Source organism: Bombina bombina, chromosome 6 (genome assembly GCF_027579735.1).
Source record: "Bombina bombina isolate aBomBom1 chromosome 6, aBomBom1.pri, whole genome shotgun sequence".
NCBI classification, from domain to species: Eukaryota; Metazoa; Chordata; class Amphibia; order Anura; family Bombinatoridae; genus Bombina; species Bombina bombina.
Window position 1 is genome coordinate 619,445,588 of NC_069504.1, and position 27,487 is coordinate 619,473,074.

The 27,487-nt window shown below is 40.9% G+C and overlaps 1 protein-coding gene across 4 annotated transcripts in view; it reads right to left on the minus strand.

The window, feature by feature from the left end:
* CHD2 (chromodomain helicase DNA binding protein 2) overlaps positions 1-27,487 on the minus strand; it is a 1,035,232-nt gene that overhangs the window by 284,856 nt on the left and 722,889 nt on the right. For all 4 annotated transcript variants that reach the window (XM_053717628.1, XM_053717629.1, XM_053717630.1 and 1 more), the window contains 2 exons: positions 13,678-13,719; positions 13,431-13,570 (listed from right to left, as the gene is read on the minus strand). In XM_053717628.1, coding sequence (XP_053573603.1) covers positions 13,431-13,570; positions 13,678-13,719 — 182 coding nt within the window. The remainder of the gene's footprint in view (positions 1-13,430; positions 13,571-13,677; positions 13,720-27,487) is intronic.

Consider the following 27,487-nt stretch of genomic DNA (forward strand, 5'->3'; position numbering starts at 1 on the left):
CAACCAGAAACAAAGAAAAATGAGACTTAAATAATGTGGAGACAAAAGCGACGCCCATATTTTTTTAGCGCCAAATAAGACGCCCACATTATTTGGCGCCTAAATGCTTTTGGCGCCAAAAATGACGCCACGTCCGAAACGCCGACATTTTTGACGCAAAAGAACGTCAAAAATGACGCAACTTCCGGCGACACGTATGACGCCGGAAACAGAAAAGATTTTTTGCGCCAAAAAAGTCCGCGCCAAGAATGACGCAATAAAATGAAGCATTTTCAGCCCCCGCAAGCTTAACAGCCCACAGGGAAAAAAAGTCAAATTTTTAAGGTAAGAAAAATGATTGATTCAAATGCATTATCCCAAATATGAAACAGACTGTCTGAAAATAAGGAATGTTGAACATCCTGAGTCAAGGCAAATAAATGTTTGAATACATATATTTAGAACTTTATTAAAAAAGTGCCCAACCATAGCTTAGAGTGTCACAGAAAATAAGACTTACTTACCCCAGGACACTCATCTACATGTTTGTAGAAAGCCAAACCAGTACTGAAACGAAAATCAGCAGAGGAAAAGGTATATATATAAGAGTATATCGTCGATCTGAAAAGGGAGGTAAGAGATGAATCTCTACGACCGATAACAGAGAACCTATGAAATAGACCCCGTAGAAGGAGATCATTGAATTCAAACAGGCAATACTCTCCTCACATCCCTCTGACATTCACTGCACGCTGAGAGGAAAACCGGGCCCCAACCTGCTGCGGAGCGCATATCAACGTAGAATCTAGCACAAACTTACTTCACCACCTCCATAGGAGGCAAAGTTTGTAAAACTGATTTGTGGGTGTGGTGAGGGGTGTATTTATAGGCATTTTGAGGTTTGGGAAACTTTGCCCCTCCTGGTAGGAATGTATATCCCATACGTCACTAGCTCATGGACTCTTGCTAATTACATGAAAGAAAGATATCAAATTGGTTGCTGTTTAAATACTTAAGAAGTGAATTTTATTATTGACAATGCTGGGATGTTACTTATTTAGAAACTTTTATTTAGGTATGGGATTTCAGTATTTTACTTTCTATACCTTTAACACTATTTTAAGAGAAAACAAAATTTATGCTTACCTGATAAAATTTATTTCTCTTGTGGTGTATCCAGTCCACAGATTCATCCATTACTTGTGGGATATTCTCCTTCCCAACAGGAAGCTGCAAGAGGATCACCCACAGCAGAGCTGTCTATATAGCTCCTCCCCTAACTGCCACCTCCCAGTCATTCGACCGAAGACAAGCAATAGAAGGGAGAAACTATAGGGTGCAGTGGTGACTGTAGTTTACAAATTAAAAAACACCTGCCTTAAAATGACAGGGCGGCCGTGGACTGGATACACCACAAGAGAAATAAATTTATCCGGTAAGCATAAATTTTGTTTTCTCTTGTAAGGTGTATCCAGTCCACGGATTCATCCATTACTTGTGGGATACCAATATCAAAGCTATAGGACACGGATGAAGGGAGGGACAAGGCAGGCGCTTAAACGGAAGGCACCACTGCCTGCAAGACCTTTCTCCCAAAAATAGCCTCAGAAGAAGCAAAAGTATCAAACTTGTAGAATTTAGAAAAAGTATGAAGCGAAGACCAAGTCGCAGCCTTACAAATCTGTTCAACAGAAGCCTCATTTTTAAAGGCCCATGTGGAAGCCACCGCTCTAGTGGAATGAGCTGTAATTCTTACAGGAGGCTGCTGGCCAGCAGTCTCATAAGCTAAGCGGATTATACTTCTTAACCAAAAAGAAAGAAAAGTTGCTGAAGCCTTTTGGCCTTTCCTCTGTCCAGAGTAGACAACAAACAATGCAGATGTTTGACGAAAATCTTTAGTAGCTTGTAAATAAAACTTTAAAGCACGAACCACATCAAGATTGTGTAATAGACGTTCCTTCTTTGAAGAAGGATTAGGACACAGTGTCGTGACGGAACAACAATCTCTTGATTGATATTCTTATTGGATACCACCTTAGGAAGAAACCAAGGTTTGGTACGCAAAACTACCTTATCTGCATGGAAGATCAGATAAGGGGAATCACACTGCAGGGCAAATAACTCTGAAACTCTTCGAGCCGAAGAGATAGCTACCAAGAACAGAACTTTCCAAGATAAAAGCTTGATATCTATGGAATGCAGAGGTTTAAACGGAACCCCTTGAAGAACTTTAAGAACTAAATTTAATCTCCATGGCGGAGCAACAGGTTTAAACACAGGCTTGATTCTAACTAAAGCCTGACAAAACGCCTGAACGTCTGGAACATCCGCCAGACGCTTGTGCAAAAGAATAGACAGAGCAGAAATCTGTCCCTTTAAGGAACTAGCTGACAATCCCTTCTCCAATCCTTCTTGGAGAAAAGACAATATCCTGGGAATCCTGACTTTACTTTATGAGTAACCCTTGGATTCACACCAATGAAGATATTTACACCCTATCTTATGATAGATTTTCCTGGTGACAGGCTTTCGAGTCTGAATTAAGGTATCAATGACCGACTCGCAAAAACCACGTTTTGACAAAATCAAGCGTTCAATCTCCAAGCAGTCAGACGCAGAGAAATTAGATTTGGATGTTTGAAGGGACCTTGAAGTAGAAGGTCCTGCCTCAGCGGCAGAGTCCAAGGTGGAAAGAATGACATGTCCACCAGATCTGCGTACCAAGTCCTGCGTGGCCACGCAGGAGCTATCAAAATCACCGAAGCTCTCTCCTGCTTGATCTTGGCAATCAGACGAGGGAGCAGAGGAAACGGTGGAAACACATAAGCCAGGTTGAAAGACCAAGGCGCTGCTAGAGCATCTATCAGCGCTGCCTTGGGATCCCTGGACCTGAACCCGTAACAAGGATGCTTGGCGTTCTGACGAGACGCCATGAGATCCTGTTCTGGTTTGCCCCAAAGTTGAATCAACTGTGCAAACACCTCCGGATGGAGTTCCCACTCCCCCGGATGAAAAGTCTGCCGACTTAGAAAATCCGCCTCCCAGTTCTCTACTCCTGGGATATGGATAGCTGATAGATGGCAAGAGTGAACCTCTGACCATAGAATTATTTTTGAAACCTCCAACATTGCTAGGGAACTCCTTGTTCCCTCTTGATGGTTGATGTAAGCTACAGTCGTGAGGTTGTCCGACTGAAATCTGATGAACCTGACCGCAGCTAGCTGAGGCCAAGCCTGAAGAGCATTGAATATCGCTCTTAGTTCCAGAATGTTTATCGGAAGGAGTGTCTCCTCCTGAGTCCACAAGCCCTGAGCCTTCAGGGAGTTCCAGACTGCGCCCCAGCCAGAAGGCTGGCCTCTGTCGTTACTATTGTCCAATCTGGCCTGCGGAAGGTCATACCCTTGGACAGATGGGCCCGAGATAACCTCCATAGAAGAGAATCCCTGGTCTCTTGATCCAGATTTAGTAGAGGGGACAAATCTGTGTAATCCCCATTCCACTGACTGAGCATGCAGAGTTGCAGCGGTCTGAGATGTAGGCGGGCAAACGGCACTATGTCCATTGCCACTACCATTAAGCCGATTACTTCCATACACTGAGCCACTGAAAAGCGAGAAGTAGAATAAAGAACACTGCAGGAATATAGAAGTTTTGACAACCTGGCCTCTGTCAGGTAAATCTTCATTTCTACAGAATCTATCAGTTCCTAGGAAGAGAACTTTTTTCTTCGTTCACTTTCCACCCATGCGACCTCAGAAATGCCAGAACAATGTCCGTGTGAGACCTGGCAACTTGAAAAGTCGACGCCTGTATCAGAATGTCGTCTGAGTAAGGGGCTACTGCTATAGCCCGCGGCCTTAGGACCGCTAGAAGGGACCCTAGAACCTTTGTAAAGATTCTTGGTGCCGTGGCCAACACAAAGGGAAGAGCCACAAACTGGTAGTGCCTGTATTGACCCTCCTGGATCATAGGAAGGATGGTTCGAATAGTCTCCATCTTGAAGGATGGGACTCTGAGAAATTTGTTTAAGATCTTGAGATCTAAGATTGGTCTGAATGTTCCCTCTTTCTTGGGAACAACAAACAAATTTGAATAAAAGCCCTGTCCCTGTTCCTCCTGCGGAACTGGGTGGATCACTCCCATAACTAGGAGGTCTTGAACACAATGTAAGAATGCTTCTCTCTTTATCTGGTTTGCAGATAAAAGTGAGAGATAAAATCTCCCTTTTGGGGGAGAGGTTTTGAATTCCAGAAGATAACCCTTGGACACACTTTCCAATGCCCAGGGATCCTGGACATCTCTTGCCCAAGCCTGGGCGAAGAGAGAGAGTCTGCCCCCTACTATATCCGTTTCCGGATCGGGGGCTGCTCCTTCATGCTGTCTTAGAGGCAGCAGCAGGCTTCTTGGCCTGTTTCCCCTTGTTCCAAGCCTGGTTAGGTCTCCAGACCAGCTTAGACTGGGCAAAAGTTCCCTCTTGTTTTGTGTTAGAGGAAGTTGAAGCTGCGCCACTCTTGAAGTTTCAAAAGGGCCGAAAACTAGACTGTTTGGAACTTAATTTGTTGGACCTGTCTTGAGGAAGGGCGTGTCCTTTTCCTCCAGTGATGTCAGAAATTATCTCCTTCAGTCCAGGCCCGAATAGGATCTGTCCTTTGAAGGGAATGTTGAGAAGTTTAGACTTTGAAGTCACGTCAGCTGACCAGGATTTAAGCCATAGCGCCCTACGCGCCTGAATAGCAAAACCTGAATTTTTAGCCGTTAGCTTGGTTAAATGAACAACGGTGTCAGAAACAAATGAATTGGCTAGCTTAAGGGCCCTAAGCTTGTCAATAATATCTTCCAACTGAGTTTCAACCTGTAGAGCCTCCTCTAGGGACTCAAACCAGAAAGCCGCGGCAGCAGTTACTGGGGCAATGCATGCAAGAGGCTGGAGAATAAAACCTTGTTGAATAAAAATTTTCTTAAGGTAACCCTCTAATTTTTTATCCATTGGATCTAGAAAAGCACAACTGTCCTCGACAGGGATAGTGGTACGCTTAGCTAGAGTAGAAACTGCTCCCTCCACCTTAGGGACTGTCTGCCATAAATCCCGTGTAGCGGCGTCTATAGGAAACATCTTTTTAAAAACAGGAGGGGGAGAGAACGGTACACCTGGTCTATCCCATTCCTTAGTAATAATTTCAGAAAACCTTTTAGGGATTGGAAAAACATCAGTGTAAGTAGGTACTGCATAGTATTTATCCAATCTACATAATTTCTCTGGGACTACAATAGTGTCACAGTCGTCCAGAGTTGCTAAAACCTCCCTGAGCAATACGCGGAGGTGTTCAAGCTTAAATTTAAATGTAGACATATCAGAATCAGATTGAAGTATCTTCCCTGAATCAGAAAAATCACCCACAGATTGAAGCTCCCCTGCTTCAGCTTCATTATATTGTGAGGGTGTATCAGAGATAGCTACTAAAGTGTCAGAGAGCTCTGTATTTATTCTAGTCCCAGAGCTGTCTCGCTTTCCTTGCAATCCTGGCAGTTTAGATAATACCTCTGTAAGGGTATGAGTCATAACTGCCGCCATGTCTTGCAAGGTATACGCAATGGGCGTGCTAGATGTACTTGGCGTCCCCTGAGCGGGATTTATAGGATCTGACACATGGGGAGAGTTAGACGGCATAACTTCCTCCTTGTCAATTTCTTCTGGTGATAAATTTTTTAAAGCCAGAATATGGTCTTTGTAATCTATAGTAAAATCAGTGCATTTGGTACACATTCTAAGAGGGGGTTCCACAATGGCTTCTAAACATAATGAACAATGAGTTTCCTCTATGTCAGACATGTTTAAACAGACTAGTAATGAGACCAGCAAGCTTGGAAAACACTTTAATAACTGTAAACAAGCAAAAAATAAAAACGGTACTGTGCCTTTAAGAGAAAAAAACAATCACAGAAACTGCTAAAACAGTGAAAAAAGCAGTAAATCTTACGAAATTTTTACAGTGTGTATAATAGGCTGAAAGAGCATTGCACCCACTTGCAAATGGATGATTAACCCCTTAGTATCAAAACCGGATCAAAAAAACAGAATTTATGTTTACCTGATAAATTACTTTCTCCAACGGTGTGTCCGGTCCACGGCGTCATCCTTACTTGTGGGATATTCTCCTCCCCAACAGGAAATGGCAAAGAGCCCAGCAAAGCTGGTCACATGATCCCTCCTAGGCTCCGCCTTCCCCAGTCATTCGACCGACGTAAAGGAGGAATATTTGCATAGGAGAAACCATATGATACCGTGGTGACTGTAGTTAAAGAAAATAAATTATCAGACCTGATTAAAAAAACCAGGGCGGGCCGTGGACCGGACACACCGTTGGAGAAAGTAATTTATCAGGTAAACATAAATTCTGTTTTCTCCAACATAGGTGTGTCCGGTCCATGGCGTCATCCTTACTTGTGGGAACCAATACCAAAGCTTTAGGACACGGATGAAGGGAGGGAGCAAATCAGGTCACCTAGATGGAAGGCACCACGGCTTGCAAAACCTTTCTCCCAAAAATAGCCTCAGAAGAAGCAAAAGTATCAAACTTGTAAAATTTAGTAAAAGTGTGCAGTGAAGACCAAGTCGCTGCCTTACATATCTGATCAACAGAAGCCTCGTTCTTGAAGGCCCATGTGGAAGCCACAGCCCTAGTGGAATGAGCTGTGATTCTTTCAGGAGGCTGCCGTCCGGCAGTCTCGGAAGCCAATCTGATGATGCTTTTAATCCAAAAAGAGAGAGAGGTAGAAGTTGCTTTTTGACCTCTCCTTTTACCAGAATAAACAACAAACAAGGAAGATGTTTGTCTAAAATCCTTTGTAGCATCTAAATAGAACTTTAGAGCACGAACAACATCCAAATTGTGCAACAAACGTTCCTTCTTTGAAAACTTTCCAAGATAATAACTTAATATCAACGGAATGTAAGGGTTCAAACGGAACCCCCTGAAGAACTGAAAGAACTAAATTGAGACTCCAAGGAGGAGTCAAAGGTTTGTAAACAGGCTTGATTCTAACCAGAGCCTGAACAAAGGCTTGAACATCTGGCACAGCTGCCAGCTTTTTGTGAAGTAACACAGACAAGGCAGAAATCTGTCCCTTCAAGGAACTTGCAGATAATCCATTTTCCAAACCTTCATGAAGAAAGGATAGAATCTTAGGAATTTTTACCTTGTCCCAAGGGAATCCTTTAGATTCACACCAACAGATATATTTTTTCCATATTTTGTGGTAAATTCTTCTAGTTACAGGCTTTCTGGCCTGAACAAGAGTATCAATGACAGAATCTGAGAACCCTTGCTTTGATAAGATCAAGCGTTCAATCTCCAAGCAGTCAGTTGGAGTGAGACCAGATTCGGATGTTCGAACGGACCTTGAACAAGAAGGTCTCGTCTCAAAGGTAGCTTCCATGGTGGAGCCGATGACATATTCACCAGGTCTGCATACCAAGTCCTGCGTGGCCACGCAGGAGCTATCAAGATCACCGATGCCCTCTCCTGATTGATCCTGGCTACCAGCCTGGGGATGAGAGGAAACGGCGGGAATACATAAGCTAGTTTGAAGGTCCAAGTTGCTACTAGTGCATCTTCTAGAGTCGCCTTGGGATCCCTGGATCTGGACCCGTAGCAAGGAACCTTGAAGTTCTGACGAGAGGCCATCAGATCCATGTCTGGAATGCCCCCCAATTGAGTAATTTGGGCAAAGATGTCCGGATGGAGTTCCCACTCCCCCGGATGAAATGTCTGACGACTCAGAAAATCCGCTTCCCAATTTTCCACTCCTGGGATGTGGATTGCAGACAAGTGGCAGGAGTGAGTCTCCGCCCATTGAATGATTTTGGTCACTTCTTCCATCGCCAGGGAACTCCTTGTTCCCCCCTGATGGTTGATGTACGCAACAGTCGTCATGTTGTCTGATTGAAACCGTATGAACTTGGCCTTTGCTAGCTGAGGCCAAGCCTTGAGAGCATTGAATATCGCTCTCAGTTCCAGAATATTTATCGGGAGAAGAGATTCTTCCCGAGACCAAAGACCCTGAGCTTTCAGGGATCCCCAGACCGCGCCCCAGCCACCAGACTGGCGTCGGTCGTGACAATGACCCACTCTGGTCTGCGGAAGCTCATCCCCTGTGACAGGTTGTCCAGGGACAGCCACCAACGGAGTGAATCTCTGGACCTCTGATCTACTTGTATCGTCGGAGACAAGTCTGTATAGTCCCCATTCCACTGACTGAGCATGCACAGTTGTAATGGTCTTAGATGAATTCGCGCAAAAGGAACTATGTCCATTGCCGCTACCATCAAACCTATTACTTCCATGCACTGAGCTATGGAAGGAAGAGGAACAGAATGAAGTATTTGACAAGAGTTTAGAAGATTTGATTTTCTGGCGTCTGTCAGAAAAATCCTCATTTCTAAGGAGTCTATTATTGTTCCCAAGAAGGGAACCCTTGTTGACGGAGATAGAGAACTTTTTTCTACGTTCACTTTCCACCCGTGAGATCTGAGAAAGGCCAGGACAATGTCCGTGTGAGCCTTTGCTTGAGGAAGGGACGACGCTTGAATCAGAATGTCGTCCAAGTAAGGTACTACTGCAATGCCCCTTGGTCTTAGCACCGCTAGAAGGGACCCTAGTACCTTTGTGAAAATTCTTGGAGCAGTGGCTAATCCGAACGGAAGTGCCACAAACTGGTAATGCTTGTCCAGGAATGCGAACCTTAGGAACCGATGATGTTCCTTGTGGATAGGAATATGTAGATACGCATCCTTTAAATCCACCGTGGTCATGAATTGACCTTCCTGGATGGAAGGAAGAATTGTTCGAATGGTTTCCATTTTGAACGATGGAACCTTGAGAAACTTGTTTAGGATCTTGAGATCTAAGATTGGTCTGAATGTTCCCTCTTTTTTGGGAACTACGAACAGATTGGAGTAGAACCCCATCCCTTGTTCTCCTAATGGAACAGGATGAATCACTCCCATTTTTAACAGGTCTTCTACACAATGTAAGAATGCCTGTTTTTTTATGTGGTCTGAAGACAATTGAGACCTGTGGAACCTCCCCCTTGGGGGAGGCCCCTTGAATTCCAGAAGATAACCTTGGGAGACTATTTCTAGTGCCCAAGGATCCAGAACATCTCTTGCCCAAGCCTGAGCGAAGAGAGAGAGTCTGCCCCCCACCAGATCCGGTCCCGGATCGGGGGCCAACATCTCATGCTGTCTTGGTAGTAGTGGCAGGTTTCTTGGCCTGCTTTCCTTTGTTCCAGCCTTGCATTGGTCTCCAGGCTGGCTTGGCTTGAGAAGTATTACCCTCTTGCTTAGAGGACGTAGCACTTGGGGCTGGTCCGTTTCTGCGAAAGGGACGAAAATTAGGTTTATTTTTGGCCTTGAAAGACCTATCCTGAGGAAGGGCGTGGCCCTTGCCCCCAGTGATATCAGAGATAATCTCTTTCAAGTCAGGGCCAAACAGCGTTTTCCCCTTGAAAGGAATGTTAAGCAATTTGTTCTTGGAAGACGCATCCGCTGACCAAGATTTTAGCCAAAGCGCTCTGCGCGCCACAATAGCGAAACCAGAATTTTTCGCCGCTAACCTAGCCAATTGCAAAGTGGCTTCTAGGGTGAAAGAATTAGCCAATTTGAGAGCATGAATTCTGTCCATAATCTCCTCATAAGAAGAAGAATTATTATTGAGCGCCTTTTCTAGTTCATCGAACCAGAAACACGCTGCTGTAGTGACAGGAACAATGCATGAAATTGGTTGTAGAAGGTAACCTTGCTGAACAAACATCTTTTTAAGCAAACCTTCTAATTTTTTATCCATAGGATCTTTGAAAGCACAACTATCTTCTATAGGTATAGTGGTGCGTTTGTTCAGAGTAGAAACCGCCCCCTCGACCTTGGGGACTGTCTGCCATAAGTCCTTTCTGGGGTCGACCATAGGAAACAATTTTTTAAATATGGGGGGAGGGACGAAAGGTATACCGGGCCTTTCCCATTCTTTATTTACAATGTCCGCCACCCGCTTGGGTATAGGAAAAGCTTCGGGGGGCCCCGGGACCTCTAGGAACTTGTCCATTTTACATAGTTTCTCTGGAATGACCAAATTCTCACAATCATCCAGAGTAGATAACACCTCCTTAAGCAGAGCGCGGAGATGTTCCAATTTAAATTTAAATGTAATCACATCAGGTTCAGCATGTTGAGAAATTTTCCCTGAATCTGAAATTTCTCCCTCAGACAAAACCTCCCTGGCCCCCTCAGACTGGTGTAGGGGCACTTCAGAACCAATATCATCAGCGTCCTCATGCTCTTCAGTATTTTCTAAAACAGAGCAGTCGCGCTTTCGCTGATAAGTGGGCATTTTGGCTAAAATGTTTTTGATAGAATTATCCATTACAGCCGTTAATTGTTGCATAGTAAGGAGTATTGGCGCACTAGATGTACTAGGGGCCTCCTGTGTGGGCAAGACTGGTGTAGACGAAGGAGGGGATGATGCAGTACCATGCTTACTCCCCTCACTTGAGGAATCATCTTGGGCATCATTTTCTCTAAATTTTGTGTCACATAAATCACATCTATTTAAATGAGAAGGAACCTTGGCTTCCCCACATTCAGAACACAGTCTATCTGGTAGTTCAGACATGTTAAACAGGCATAAACTTGATAACAAAGTACAAAAAACGTTTTAAAATAAACCGTTACTGTCACTTTAAATTTTAAACTGAACACACTTTATTACTGCAATTGTGAAAAAGTATGAAGGAATTGTTCAAAATTCACCAAAATTTCACCACAGTGTCTTAAAGCCTTAAAAGTATTGCACAAATTTGGAAGCTTTAACCCTTAAAATAACGGAACCGGAGCCGTTTTTATATTTAACCCCTTTACAGTCCCTGGTATCTGCTTTGCTGAGACCCAACCAAGCCCAAAGGGGAATACGATACCAAATGACGCCTTCAGAAAGTCTTTTCTATGTATCAGAGCTCCTCACACATGCATCTGCATGTCATGCTTCCCAAAAACAAGTGCGCAATAGAGGCGCGAAAATGAGACTCTGCCTATGATTAGGGAAAGCCCCTAGAGAATAAGGTGTCCAATACAGTGCCTGCCGGTTATCTTACATAATTCCCAAGATTAAAATAATTCCTCAAGGCTATGGAGTATAAAATATGCTTATATATAAATCGATTTAGCCCAGAAAATGTCTACAGTCTTAAAAGCCCTTGTGAAGCCCTTTTTTTCTTTCTGTAATAAAAATGGCTTACCGGATCCCATAGGGAAAATGACAGCTTCCAGCATTACATCGTCTTGTTAGAATGTGTCATACCTCAAGCAGCAAAAGTCTGCTCACTGTTCCCCCAACTGAAGTTAATTCCTCTCAACAGTCCTGTGTGGAACAGCCATCGATTTTAGTAACGGTTGCTAAAATCATTTTCCTCTTACAAACAGAAATCTTCATCTCTTTTCTGTTTCAGAGTAAATAGTACATACCAGCACTATTTTAAAATAACAAACTCTTGATTGAATAATAAAAACTACAGTTAAACACTAAAAAACTCTAAGCCATCTCCGTGGAGATGTTGCCTGTACAACGGCAAAGAGAATGACTGGGGAAGGCGGAGCCTAGGAGGGATCATGTGACCAGCTTTGCTGGGCTCTTTGCCATTTCCTGTTGGGGAGGAGAATATCCCACAAGTAAGGATGACGCCGTGGACCGGACACACCTATGTTGGAGAAAACGATATAAACGTTTTTAAACAGTCACAACAAACTGCCACAGCTCTACTGTGGCCCTACCTGCCCATACAACAACTTTGGAAGGCACAAAAACCCCTTAGAGAAGTCCTATATGTTCAGGGGATTTCTTCAGGGAAGCTGGATGTCTCAAGCTGCAAAAACTAATGGAAAATAGGCCCCTCCCAACCTGTACTCACAGTGAGAGGGCCTTAAAAAACTATCCCTAGGCAAAATCTAGTCAGCCATGTGGAAAAACTGGGCCCCAGAATAAAGTTTTATCACCAATATGAAATAAACGTTTATACACCTCAAGCAAACGTTATATCTATTCAGTAATGTGAGTAAATAATAAAAATATTACCCTTTACAGCAAGCATGATACCAGTCGTTATTAAATCACTGTAATCAGGCTTACCTTAAAAAAATCCGGTATTGTCAGCATTTTCTAGCTTATCATTTCTCTAGAAAAATGTAAAACTGCACATACCTCAGAGCAGGAGACCCTGCACGCTATTCCCCCAGCTGAAGTTACCCATCTCTTCAGTTATGTGTGAGAACAGCAATGGATCTTAGTTACAACCTGCTAAGATCATCAAAGACCACAGGCAGACTCTTCTTCAACTTTCTGCCTGAGGCTAAAATAGTACAACTCCGGTACCATTTGAAAATAAACTTTTGATTGAAGTTAAACTACATTAATGCACCACATCTCTCTAGCTGCTTCCTTTGTTGAGAGCTGCAAGAGAATGACTGGGAGGTGGCAGTTAGGGGAGGAGCTATATAGACAGCTCTGCTGTGGGTGATCCTCTTGCAGCTTCCTGTTGGGAAGGAGAATATCCCACAAGTAATGGATGAATCCGTGGACTGGATACACCTTACAAGAGAAAAACATTTAAAACTCATAAACCGTAAGATATATTTGTTTTTAGCTCCTCAAATTGTCCTAGAGTCTGCTGAAAAAGTTCACAAAATGGCTAATGCACTAAGACTAAAAAAGAAGCATGAAGGGAAAAATGCATGCTAACCCAGCACCAAAAAGGTAAAGTCCCAAAACTACCAAATTTAGGAGAGTACATACATTTAAATTTTTGTACAAGTGTCCAAATGTGCCCAAAACTGAAGTAAAATATGTTTGTTGTATGTGTATATGTCCCCAGACTATGTGAAGCATGTGTACATGTCCATACTGATAGCCTGTGAGCTATGAAGGTGCATTGTGCATACATGTCACTGCCTGGCTGAAACTCATCTTCCCCTCTGTCCCACTCTCAACAATGTGTAGATCAGTACTTCTGAATTCACCTCACTCTATGCTGGAGACAAATAACTGGCAAAGTTGTACAGGGGCTTAAAAGCTCTGGTATGTTTTGTGCTTTTACCTCCTCCCAGTGGACTGGAGTTTAATTCCACATGTGATGGCTTGTGAAACTTCTTATGAAAGAATTAGGCATCGTTCTTCAAGATCAGGACACAAACCCTGAAAAGTATCTTTAATGCTGTTTATTTTATTTCCTTTGCTGTGGCTAATTCGAGACGATACAAAGTTTCTGCACATATTAACCAACCACTGTGCAACATGTAGGAGTGTCACAATTCTGCATTCCACATAATGCATTCTAGGATCTCTAGAGCAGGCACTTTTCTATGATTAAACCAAACCTCCAGTGTAACCTCTAAGTAACTTATTTACCATCATTGGGATTTTCTTTAAGCTGATCTTCATACTCCTGCATGGCTAATGAGCAGCTGGAATGCAGGAGATCACCCAATCTCTTAAGATCAGCAACAGATTTCTCTAAGAGTTCTGCATCACGAGCAATGCACTCTAGTCTATAAGAAAAAAATAAAATACATTTTAATACAAAATTATACTCTGGATTTTATCATATTTTGGTATGTGGATAGTCTATAGACAGCAATTTTTGATTGAACCTTACCTCTCAAGCGGAGTGGCAAACTTCTTATACGCTTTAATAAACCTTAAAAAACAAAAATATGGTTAATATTTTTTAATGGTTTAACTCCACTAACCTTTTTTCTTCTTTGAAGGGCGTTATAACAAGAGGATAGCTGACAGGGCCTAACATACAATCATACAAGCTCATTTTTAAAGGTTACCTAACAAACCTAGGATAATTAGGACAGATACAAATAGAGATATAATAGGAGGGTCAACAGGCTAAAGTATGATATCAGGCAACAGACAATATTAAAGATAAAATATAAATTAATACATCCTATAATATAAAAGGCCAAATGTGTTTGTCCGAAGCTGTCATGCGCAGTAGAGACAGCACGAGGACAAACACACCTGGCCTTAGAGTCTACCTGATCTGCTGCGGCACGGTGGTGGTGGGCGGAAGTGGACGTGGCCGACGTGAGCGGGCGGGGGCGGTCGCATGCGCGAGAAAGAGAGGGGAAGGAGATGGAAAGTGGGGGAGAGAGCAAAAAAGATGGGAAAGAGCTAAAGAGAGGGTAAGAGAGAGCAAAAGAGAGGGGAAAGAGCAAAAGAGAGGGTAAGAGAGAGCAAAAGAGAGGGGAAAGAGCAAAAGAGAGGGGAAAGAGCAAAAGAGAGGGGAAAGAGCAAAAGAGAGGGGAAAGAGCAAAAGAGAGGGGAAAGAGCAAAAGAGAGGTGAAAGAGCAAAAGAGAGGGGAAAGAGCAAAAGAGAGGGGAAAGAGCAAAAGAGAGGGGAAAGAGCAAAAGAGAGGGGAAAGAGCAAAAGAGAGGGGAAAGAGCAAAAGAGAGGGGAAAGAGCAAAAGAGAGGGAAGAATGAGGGGGAGAGAGAGAGAGCAAAAGAGAGAGGGAGAGGGAAAATAAGAGAGAAAAAGAGGGGAAGAGAGAGGGGGAAGAGAGAGGGGGGAGAGAGGGGGAAGAGAGGGGGAAGAGAGAGGGGGAAGGGCAGAAGTGGGCGTGGCCGACGTGAGCGGGCGGGGGCGGTCGCATACGCGAGAAAGAGGGGAAGGAGAAAGTGGGGGAGAGAGCAAAAAAGATGGGAAAGAGCTAAAGAGAGGGTAAGAGAGAGCAAAAGAGGGGAAAGAGCAAAAGTTTTTTTTTTTTTTTTAAATATATATATATATATATATATATATATATATATATATATATTTATTTTTTTTGTAACACACACACACAAAAAAATAGCAAGAGGACAACATATTAAAAAAAATATTCACAAGCCTTGACGTGCAGCATTGAATTCCTGCCACTTAGGAGTCAAAGAAACCCAAACAGCAAGAGCTTTTAAGCCCTCCCACCTCCATGTACTACTCAGTTTAACATATAGTTGAGCAGAAGAAATGAAACAGATAGATAGAAAAGACAAAGCAGGGTATATATAGAAATGCAAAAAAAAAAAAAAAGACTGGGTGGGGTGTCGTGGAATCTCACTATCCTGAAAGAAAAGAATTTAATTAGGTAAGCATAAATAATTTTTCCTTCATGTCAATGGGAGAGTCAACAAGCCTTGATGTGTGGGATTTAATAACCAAGCTGTAGAGCACACAACAAGGAAAGTTTGGGACAAGAAGGCAGTGCTATTTGCCAGACACTGTGGCCTGATGAACTATCCAGCCAAAACTCACTTCTGAAGAAGCAAAAACAGCAATACAGTAAAATTTTGTAAAAGTATGTAGGGAAGACCATGTTGCAGCTTTGCAAATCTGTTTCAATAAATCTTTATTTTTGAAAGCCTTCGAAGTAGCAACTTATCTAGTGAAATGAGCTGCGATATGATTAGGACACTTACTTCCTGACACCAAGTATGGTTTGTGAATCGCCTGTTTTAGCCAAGAAGACAAAGCCACTGCTGTAGCTTTTTGACCTTTACGCGGACCAGAATGATGCACAAATAAGCTTGTGCTCTGTCTGAAAACCTTAGTAGCCTGAAGAGAAAACTTTAAGACCCTTAACACATCTAGGTTATGGAGAAGCCGCTCCTTGAAATTGGAAGGATCAAGACGCAAAGAATGAACAACAATTTCTTGGTTTTTAATGTCAGAAGAATCAACTTGAGGAAAAAAAATTTATTTAATACAAAGTACAGCTTTGTCCTTGTCAAAAATAAGGAAATGAGATTTACATAATAAGGCTGATAGCTCTGAAAATCTCCTAGCTGATATTGCTAGGAGAAAAGGACCTTCCAGGACAGGGACTAAATATCTATAGTATGCATAGGCTCAAAGGGGGGGCTTGCAGAACAGAGAGATATAGATTTAAATTCCATGGAGAAGAAATAAGTTTAACAACAGGTCTAATTATTACTAAGGCCTGAACAAAATTCTGAATATATCAGGAAGTGTGGCTATCTTTTTGTGAAACAGAACAGATGGAGCCGAAAATTTGACTCTTCAAAGAACTAGCAGATAGACCCTTATATAAACCATCTTGCAAGGATTGAAGGATTCTAGGGATCTTGAATGAATGCCAGCAAAAACCTAAGTTAGTACACCAATCAAAGTATATCTTCCATATATTGCGGTATATATTTTTTTAATTACCAGCTTTCTGGCCTATAAAGAGCATTAATAACAGCATTCAAAAACCTCTATGCTTTAAAATAAAGCGTTCAGTCTCCATGCCAGCAAATATAGAGATTTGAGATCTCGATAGAATAGAGGACCCTGTGACAATAGGTCTTGACGTTAAGGAAGAAGCCAGGGATAACTGGACATTTAAAATAAATCTGCATAACTGGGGCTATCAGAATGACTGAGACAGACTCCTGATTGATTCAAGATATTATCCTTGGGAGAAAAACAAATGGAGGAAATAGGTATGTCAGATGAAAGTTCCACAGACTCACTAAGGCATCAATCCATCTGAACTTTGGGATCCCTGGACCTGGCACAATAAGCTACAAGTTTGTGGTATAAGTGAGAGGCCATCAGGTCTATTTCTGGGAGATTGAGGGACTACTCCTTCGGATGTAGAGATTGGCTACTGAGATAGTCTGCCTCCAAATGTTTAACTCCTGGAAAGTAAATCACTAACAGAATACATTGATTCTGTTCTGCCCAATCTCAGAGACCCACTGCATAGCCAAATGGTTGAGAGTTTTTACATGAAGATTTACATATGCCACAGCTGTGACATTGTCTGACTGAAAACGGATATACTTTTCCTTTTTTTAGGAGAGGCCATGACTGAAGAGCTAGAAGAACCACCCAAAGTTCCAAGACGTTTATAGGTAAACTCACCTTCTGAGGAGACCAAATTACTTGCACTCTCTGAGCTTTCCAGACCGCACCCCATCCTGAAAGACTGGCGTCTGTGGTGACTAAAGCTCAAGAAAGATGAAGCAATGAAGCCCCAATGACTAAAGAAGGGTTGTCTATCCACCAGGAAAGAGATTGTTTTACTGAGGAATTCGAAACATAATCTAAATGAAAAATTTCCGAGGCCACCTTTAGTTCCACTACTTCCATGCACTGGGCCACTAATGGGTAAGTAGAATCCTGAAAAAGTGAACAAGCATGCTGAAGCTTTAGTCTGCGAGTGCATTTCTACTGAGTCTACCAGAACAGATTCTGGATTGGGGGCCACACCTTCATGCAGATTTGAAATTGGTATTTGATTTCTTGTTCTGCTTAACCCTAGATCAGGATGAACCTGGTTTTCAGTAAGGTTTGGAAGATTATGTTTTTTGGGAAGAATACTACTTCTGATCCCTAGAGGAATTAAAGTTGCGAAAACATTTTCCTAGTCTGCTTTTTCCTCTTGACTTTTTATCCTAAGGTAGAAACGCTCTTCTTCCTCTAGTAACTATTGAAATAATGTCCAAACCAGAACCGAACAAAACCTTTCCTTGAAAAGAAAGATTGATCCACCTGTTCTTGGAGACCATGTCAGCAGACCAAGATCCCAGCCATAATGCTCTTCCCGTTAGAATCACAAAAGAAATGTTCTTTACGTTAATTTCGATAATGTCCATATCTGCATCACAAATGAAGGAGTTAGATATTTTCAATGTTCTAAAACAATTTTTCAAATCTTTTTCAGATACCTGTTTGGAAACCATTTGTGATAAGGAGTCACACCATAATGTGGTGACACCAGCAATGCATGTTATTGCCACAACTGACTTAAATAGGAGTCCTGTTTAAGGAAACAATTTATGCATAACTGATAAATATATTATTTTTCATTGTGGTGAGAGTCTGTGATTACTCCTGGGAATTACCTTTCCTTACCACTAGGAGGAGGCAAAGATTTCCAAACTCCAAGAGTTCTAAAAAAAAAACCTCCCACCTTACCAGAAGCTAGTCTGACGTATAACCAATCAAAAAAAAAAGTTAGGAAAATAAATTAAGAACCCAAAAAATAGTAGAAAGGAAAAAAAAAAAAAATGTGCCAAAAATAAATACCTTTACCGAAACCCCCCCCCCCCACTAGTAATGAAAAAGAGCAGGATAGAAAAAACTTTTTTTTCAGAAAAACAGAGCCTTCAACACGCAAAAAAATTGCCTATAGGCAAAAAATATTAAGCTGGTACCACTGCCTGAAGGACTTTCCTACCAAAGGCTGCCTCAGAAGAAGCAAAAACATAAAAATGGTAGAATTTAAGAAAACTATGCAAAAAAAGACCAAGTAGCCACTTTGCAAATTTTATCAATAAATGCCTCATTCTTGAAAGCCCAGGAAGTATCCACAGACCTGGTAGAATGGGCCATAGTCCATTTTAGTGGAGACTGTCCCCCCTCCAAGTAAGCTTTTTGAATAAAAAGCATCAATTAGGAAGCCCAACAAAAAAAAAAAAAAACAACTACAGAAGCTTTCTGCCCTCCTCTAGAACCTGAAAAAAGTACAAACAATCTAGAAGTTTGTTTAAAATCCTTAGTAGCATTAACATAGTACTTCAAGGCTCTAACGTCATCCCCATTATGAAGAAAACTCTGTAAAGATGTTTTTAAATTAAGACAAAGAAGGGAAAACAATTTTCAGACTAATGAAATCCGAAGATACCAACAGACACTCCTCTACTAGTAAACAACCAGTAGAAAGCCAAACCAGTACTGAAACATATCAGCAGGGATAATGGAATAGGAGTATATTGTAGATCAATAAGAGGAGGCAAAAGACAAGTCCCTGCGTCCACTATGGAAGGTCTGTGACAAAATTTCCCATGTGGTGAAAAAGAGAGCTACTAACCATACTACATATACATCCCACTGACAAACACTGTACTCTATGTTGAGGACCGTTTCCCCCACAGACTGAAAGACCCTCTCTCACTGAAGAATCATATGCACATCTTCATTCTTCACCTTCCTCTAGCAGAGGCAAAGACAAGACTAATATCTGGTAAGGTGGGAGGGGTTTGGGAATCTTTGCCTCCACCTAGTGGTCAGGAAAGGTAATTCCCAGGAGTAATGGATAGTGGACTCTCACCACCTGTATGAAAGAAAACTGCTTCCTAAGAAAGGACTCCAAATTATGATCCACATGGTTCTCTGAAAGAGGTACTATCCGCTAAATGGATTGTGGTACATTTAGCTAACGTAGAAATAGCTCCATCAACCTTAGAAATAGACTCCCATAATTTTGAAGTCTGTTCTGAAAAAGGATACAGTTTCTTAAATCTTGAAGATGGAGCAAATGGCAAACCAGGTTTCTTGCATTCATTTGTGAAAATTTCTGCGACAAGATCAGGAACCTGAAAAGCTTCAGGAGTTTTTGAAGAAGGCTTAAAAATAACATTTAATTGGTTGACAATTTTCCTCAGTTGGTTTTGTTTCAGAGAGGCCCAAAGTTTTGAGCACTTCATGTAGCAAAAAAACTAACATGTTTTATTTTAAACCTAAAAGAGCAATCTGTATCTAATTCAGGATTTGAATATTTGAGGAATGCTCCCCCCTCTAAGGAAGTATCAGAACTGTCAGAAAAAGAATCCTGAAGAATTTAAGGAATTTCTACATGAGGTTTAGGTACTTGCGTTACCATATCAATGGTGCTTACGCTTACTGGGTTTAGGGATTGTCACCAAAAGTTCAATGATTGTAGAGTTTAAATTTCCCTTAAATTTAGGTGAAAAAATCAGTGGAAGCTACCTGAGAAATATAAACTGGAGCAGGGCAAACACTCTGATTAGGAACAATGATTGTAGGTGATTTGTATGCATTGAGATACACAACTATTGCATAGCTGATTAGGTTGACAAACTGGAACAGTTTTGCAAACTGCACAAATAAATTGTGTAACAATATAGTCAAGTACAACCCTTTTCCAGTGGTTCTGACAAGGGAACAGAGGGGACTGGATTCTAAGGCTCCATAACGGAGTATATGCACACAGTATATACAAAACAGCAGAAATACACAAGTTTAAAGCAACACAAACTGTAATGGGAAATAAAATGTTAAATGTTTCACAATAAATTGCTATCATATGTGTTGTTAAAAGTCAAAACTAACTTTAATACATTTGCACCTCAGATCATTATATATATATATATATATATATATATATATATATATATATATATACTACAAGAGGAAAAGATAGTACTCCCAACAGACTTATGTATAATAACCCCCTCAGCAGCTCCAGAAGGAATCTAATGTGAAAAGTCAGGAGACATGCTTTGCAGCTCCTTAGCATCTCTGAATTGTGCTCAAAATGGCAACCGCCTACTGTGCAGTAAAAAGCTTGCTAAAACCCGACAGGAAATTAGCCCACAGCATGCTTTATGAGCCAAAGTAAATAATTCTCACAGTCTGAGGAAATTGTACACAAACTGATATAAACTGAAGGAGAGCAGACCAACAGCAACCGCCAACAAACGCTGCAGTCTTTAAAAGGCTGTTGAGAGCCCACAAGCCCCCTAGTATAGTGCAAATGTACAAACGTTTTTTCCCAAACACTATAATAAAAACTATAGGCTAGATTATGAGTGGAGCGCTATTTATCGCTCACATGTTAAATCCGCTAGAAGTTTTTGGGTGCATCAGGTAACGCTCGTATTACAAAGTTAAAAGTTTTTGCTTGCACACTTACCCAATGCAGGCAACAAGATGAACTTCGAATACTGCAATCAAGTTAACATATTCCCCCACAGAAGTTAATGCAAGAATAATGGGGGAAAAACACACTACTCGCAAGCAAACCGGAATGCACACACACACACATATATATATATATATATATATATATATATATATATATATATATATATATTATACATTATATATAGGTATAGATATATACAGATATATTAAGGAATACCTATTTGAAAAAACAACATTTATGCTTATCTGATAAATTATTTTCTTTCTTGGCTGGGAGAGTCCACAAATGTATTCATGGCATTTGTGTGGACCATTCACCTACCACTTCACATTAAAACACGTGATACATACATTTAATGAATCGAATGTGACAGGCAGCAAAGGCTTGTCTAAACCTGTGATCTTATTGGATATTCTGTAGACAGACTTTTTAACACACCTCTCATGATAGGCTCATCGTTACTCTATCATAGATAGGATGTTCCTCGCTCACTCCCCCTTCACAATTGACAGATCGGCAGTTTTTTTATATTTGCAGTCTGCTCCGGATTTTTATATCCAAAGCTGCATTTAAGACATCTTGTTCACCAAACAGCTATGGCACCATTATTTTCTTGTATAAAGGAGCTACAGCTCTATTTTAGAATCAAATCATACAGTTACGGAAAGTCTGATCAAGACAATCACACGCTAAACCGTAAGTCAGCACCAATGTGTTACCTAACATTTGAGATCAATCAGTTAGTCTCAGCAAGTGGCAACATTAATATTACGAGTATCAGACTCGCAGCATACTGAGAAATTAAAGAGATTTAAATTGCAAGAATGTATAGGCAGTTACTATAGATGCACTTTGGGATTATTTATATAGATAATAGCAATGGTTCTATGATATATTTATTTTTATCATTTCCTACTGAGATAGACTTAATACAAGAATGTTATGTTTAATGTAGGTTTTTAAGCTATGTTGTATTGTATGTCTTTACACATCTTTGTATACATTGTATTTGAAGGAGGTTTAATATGTATAAACATCATCTTACCTACATGTGTTTACAAAGGTTACCCTAACAACCACACAAAGGTGATTATAGTTAGGTGTGGTTCTTTTGCCAATTGTGTTTCTGCTAATTGATTATCCAATCAGATTAGCTTTTTTGTTTTTAGATTTCTGTTAAATAGCAAGTGTTTTTTTAATGTATGTTATAGCCTGATGAAACAGCCCTGAGTAGGCTGAGAAACGCGTCGCTGTGTTAATAAAGACTTTTTATACTTTTATACACTTACTATTGTGTGTGTTTTATCACCTCCTGTGATAAATAATATCATTGTTCCTGGTTCCTGTTGAGGATTGCTGTTTGAAGTCTACTGGGCAACGTTTTGGCTCCAGTTTGCTGAGATTGCACCTGCAGGTGCCAACCATCTTGTAAGTGCAAGCAATTGGATATATTTTTCCCCCTGTCTTGATGATATTGGGCCATGTCGTGTTGCTTTTTCCTTTATCCATAGGCACATATACATTGGAGTGTCAGAGGATATCTGACTGTCTCTGCGCTTTGGATACAGTGTGCTGAACCACTGAGAAGTGTCAGTCTGCTCTACTAGCACCAGTGGGGTGCTTTATGTTTGTGAGTATTCACATTCTCTTATTTCTGCTCATTATACCTGTACTGGCGATATTAGGCCATGGTGGCGCCTCTGTTTTTTATTCTTTTTTAAATGTATTCATTACTGTTGGGAATACAACACCTGGCCACCAGGAGTAGGCAAAAACACCCCAGCCAAATCATTAAAGGGTCAGTAAACTCAGACGTTGTAAAAGCTAACGCTAACCTCCTCTATATCCTTACATTAGAACCGCATTGTTACATTTTTAAAAACATTAATTCTAACATTTATGAAATTTTAATTATTACAGCCTAACCGTTAATGTCCATTCTCCAACCCCTCCACAGCATCTCAAATGTGGGCGGTATAGACCGACTCTGTACTTCCCACATGCAAATGATGTGATGCCCAGTTTTCCTCCCACTGAATACATTTGGTGCATGCTCTATTATATACAATCTTGGAAGCATCGATCGCTTGCCATGAACGTAGGATTTTGGGCATGCACATAACTAAGAATAGAGGAAACCAGAAGTAGATGAAGTCATCGTGTGCGCGTTCACATAGCAGGTACATAGCGCAACAGATATCACCAATATAGGTTGATCGGTAATTCTTCAAATAGAGGGAAAAAAAGCGGCAGTAAGGACAGAATGCCGCCATGGACTCTCCCTGCCAGGAAAGAAAATAATCAGGTAAGCATGAATTTTGTTTTTTTTCCAAAGGCAGGGAGAGTCCATGAATTCATTCATTACTGTTGAGAATCCAATACCCAAGCTAGAGAGGACAAAGAATGAACAGGGAGAGAAAAAAGGCAGGTGAACCTAATCTGAAGGCACACAGCTTGAAGCACCTTTCTTCCAAAAGAAGCCTCAACCAAGGCAAAAACATCAAACTTATAATATTTTGAAAAGGTATGTAAAGAGTACTAGGTAGCCACCTTACAGATTTGTTTCATAGAAGCTTTGTTCTTAAAAGCCCACAAAGAAGACACCGCATGGCTAGAATGAGCCATAATCCTCTAAGGAGGCTGTTTACCAGCTTCCTCATAACCTAAGTGAATGACACTCCTCAGCCAAAAGGAAAGAGTAGTTGTGGTGGCGTTTGCCAGCGTACAAAACAAACAAGGAAGAAGATTGTCGTGCCTCCTTGGTTGCACGACGATAAAATTTCAAAGCATGTATTACATCCAAATTATGTAGTAAACAATCCTTCTGAGAGGAAGGATTTGTTCAAAAGGAAGACACTACAATCTCCTAATATTGCGATCAGAGACAACTATAAGGGACAGTAAACACCAGAATTTTTGTTGTTTAAAAAGGTAGATAATCCATTTATTAACCATTCCCCAGTTTTGCATAACCAACACAGTTATAATACATGATTTACCTCTGTAATTACCTTGTGTCTATGCCTCTGCAAACTGCCCCCTTATTTCAGTTCTTTTGACAGACTTGTATTTTTAGCCATTCAGTGCTCACTCCTAGGAGCTTCACGTGCCTGAGCTCAATGTTGATATATTACATATGTGAAAAAAGTAACGTCTATCAAAACCCCATAGACAGAATTAATTCAAGTACAATCATATGTCAGCAAAGCTGGCAATATGGATTATTAGGTAAAGGAACCTAACAGAAATACTATATGATGGGGGGTGCTTACTATCCAGGTAATAACTAATGTAACATAAGGAGAGAAAATTTGGACAGTTACAGAGCACTCAAATGAAGCTATAGCAGAAGTATCCGACAGAAGAGGCTGCCCAAGACGAGTGTGATATTAAAACTTAACATTTAATGAATATAATTAAAAGGTAAAAGGAACTACCAGTGTAGGTGTATATAAAACTTAAATTAAAATAAAGAACAAGAAGAGAGTCAGCATATCCAGATAATAACCATAAATAGGTAATATCTATCTAATCTGAAGAAATGTACTAGAGACTGTATTGTATAATTGCACAAAAACTGTATTTATAAATCCATGAAGGTGCAACTTGGAGGAAAATCCTCCTAACCATAAATACAAATACTAAGTACGTATAATATAGGTCAATGGTAATTAACAGTACCGTAAATAGAATAAGTGATTGCAGCAGATAGACTCAGGCAGGTGTGCACCAAAAAAGGCTCACGGATTGCACCAGAAACCTAATCTAAATGAAGAGGATTGACCTCATGACGTATTAACCTATCTGGTGCAAAACTGGAGCGGTGCAGGCCTGTTTGAGTAGTAACAACTGCTGACAAATAATACACAATATAATTAAACCAGAGACCAAGTATGAACTATTATTATTAGTAAAACCATAGATAGGATAGCTGAGCTCTAGGAGCGCTTGATGCGCATTTCGCCAAACTAGGCTTTCTCAAAGGCTAATCCAACTTGAGAGAGCCTCACTGCCTAAATACAAATTGTGGGCCAATCAGGGGTGAGAGATTTCTCACACCCCTGTTGGGAACCAATCAAATATGTCCTCCTATCATTGGATAGGCGTTTGTCACGTGACCATTGCATCATAAAACAGGGAGGTGGCAGTGCGGAGCATAATCGGACATATACCAGAATTCATGTTAAACTGTACAGGTGTTTAATGACACTGCCACATAAATGTACACGTTGAATTACATGTGAATCCCGCCCCCTATTCACGACAGCATCATTTTGCATTAGACAATTTGGAAAATGACTAATAAACTGACATAAATGGCTGTCAGTCGATGTAATTATTTCTTAAGAAAGAGCAAGTGTGTAATCTTTACTAAGGGGAAAAAAAAAACATAATTTATGTAAGAACTTACCTGATAAATTCATTTCTTTCATATTAGCAAGAGTCCATGAGCTAGTGACGTATGGGATATACATTCCTACCAGGAGGGGCAAAGTTTCCCAAACCTCAAAATGCCTATAAATACACCCCTCACCACACCCACAATTCAGTTTAACGAATAGCCAAGAAGTGGGGTGATAAAAAAGTGCGAAAGCATATAAAATAAGGAATTGGAATAATTGTGCTTTATACAAAATCATAACCACCACAAAAAAAGGGCGGGCCTCATGGACTCTTGCTAATATGAAAGAAATGAATTTATCAGGTAAGTTCTTACATAAATTATGTTTTCTTTCATGTAATTAGCAAGAGTCCATGAGCTAGTGACGTATGGGATAATGACTACCCAAGATGTGGATCTTTCCACACAAGAGTCACTAGAGAGGGAGGGATAAAATAAAGACAGCCAATTCCTGCTGAAAATAATCCACACCCAAAATAAAGTTTAACGAAAAACATAAGCAGAAGATTCAAACTGAAACCGCTGCCTGAAGTACTTTTCTACCAAAAACTGCTTCAGAAGAAGAAAATACATCAAAATGGTAGAATTTAGTAAAAGTATGCAAAGAGGACCAAGTTGCTGCTTTGCAGATCTGGTCAACCGAAGCTTCATTCCTAAATGCCCAGGAAGTAGAAACTGACCTAGTAGAATGAGCTGTAATTCGCTGAGGCGGAGTTTTACCCGACTCAACATAGGCAAGATGAATTAAAGATTTCAACCAAGATGCCAAAGAAATGGCAGAAGCTTTCTGGCCTTTTCTAGAACCGGAAAAGATAACAAATAGACTAGAAGTCTTACGAAAAGATTTCGTAGCTTCAACATAATATTTCAAAGCTCTAACAACATCCAAAGAATGCAACGATTTCTCCTTAGAATTCTTAGGATTAGGACATAATGAAGGAACCACAATTTCTCTACTAATGTTGTTGGAATTCACAACTTTAGGTAAAAATTCAAAAGAAGTTCGCAACACCGCCTTATCCTGATGAAAAATCAGAAAAGGAGACTCACAAGAAAGAGCAGATAATTCAGAAACTCTTCTAGCAGAAGAGATGGCCAAAAGGAACAAAACTTTCCAAGAAAGTAATTTAATGTCCAATGAATGCATAGGTTCAAACGGAGGAGCTTGAAGAGCTCCCAGAACCAAATTCAAACTCCAAGGAGGAGAAATTGACTTAATGACAGGTTTTATACGAACCAAAGCTTGTACAAAACAATGAATATCAGGAAGAATAACAATCTTTCTGTGAAAAAGAACAGAAAGAGCAGAGATTTGTCCTTTCAAAGAACTTGCGGACAAACCCTTATCTAAACCATCCTGAAGGAACTGTAAAATTCTTGGTATTCTAAAAGAATGCCAGGAAAAATGATGAGAAAGACACCAAGAAATATAAGTCTTCCAGACTCTATAATATATCTCTCGAGATACAGATTTACGAGCCTGTAACATAGTATTAATCACAGAGTCAGAGAAACCTCTTTGACCAAGAATCAAGCGTTCAATCTCCATACCTTTAAATTTAAGGATTTCAGATCCTGATGGAAAAAAGGACCTTGTGACAGAAGGTCTGGTCTTAACGGAAGAGTCCACGGTTGGCAAGAGGCCATCCGGACAAGATCCGCATACCAAAACCTGTGAGGCCATGCCGGAGCTACCAGCAGAACAAACGAGCATTCCTTCAGAATCTTGGAGATTACTCTTGGAAGAAGAACTAGAGGCGGAAAGATATAGGCAGGATGATACTTCCAAGGAAGTGATAATGCATCCACTGCCTCCGCCTGAGGATCCCGAGATCTGGCCAGATACCTGGGAAGTTTCTTGTTTAGATGGGACGCCATCAGATCTATTTCTGGAAGTTCCCACATTTGAACAATCTGAAGAAATACCTCTGGGTGAAGAGACCATTCGCCCGGATGCAACGTTTGGCGACTGAGATAATCCGCTTCCCAATTGTCTACACCTGGGATATGAACCGCAGAGATTAGACAGGAGCTGGATTCCGCCCAAACCAAAATTCGAGATACTTCTTTCATAGCCAGAGGACTGTGAGTCCCTCCTTGATGATTGATGTATGCCACAGTTGTGACATTGTCTGTCTGAAAACAAATGAACGATTCTCTCTTCAGAAGAGGCCAAAACTGAAGAGCTCTGAAAATTGCACGGAGTTCCAAAATATTGATCGGTAATCTCACCTCCTGAGATTCCCAAACTCCTTGTGCCGTCAGAGATCCCCACACAGCTCCCCAACCTGTGAGACTTGCATCTGTTGAAATTACAGTCCAGGTCGGAAGCACAAAAGA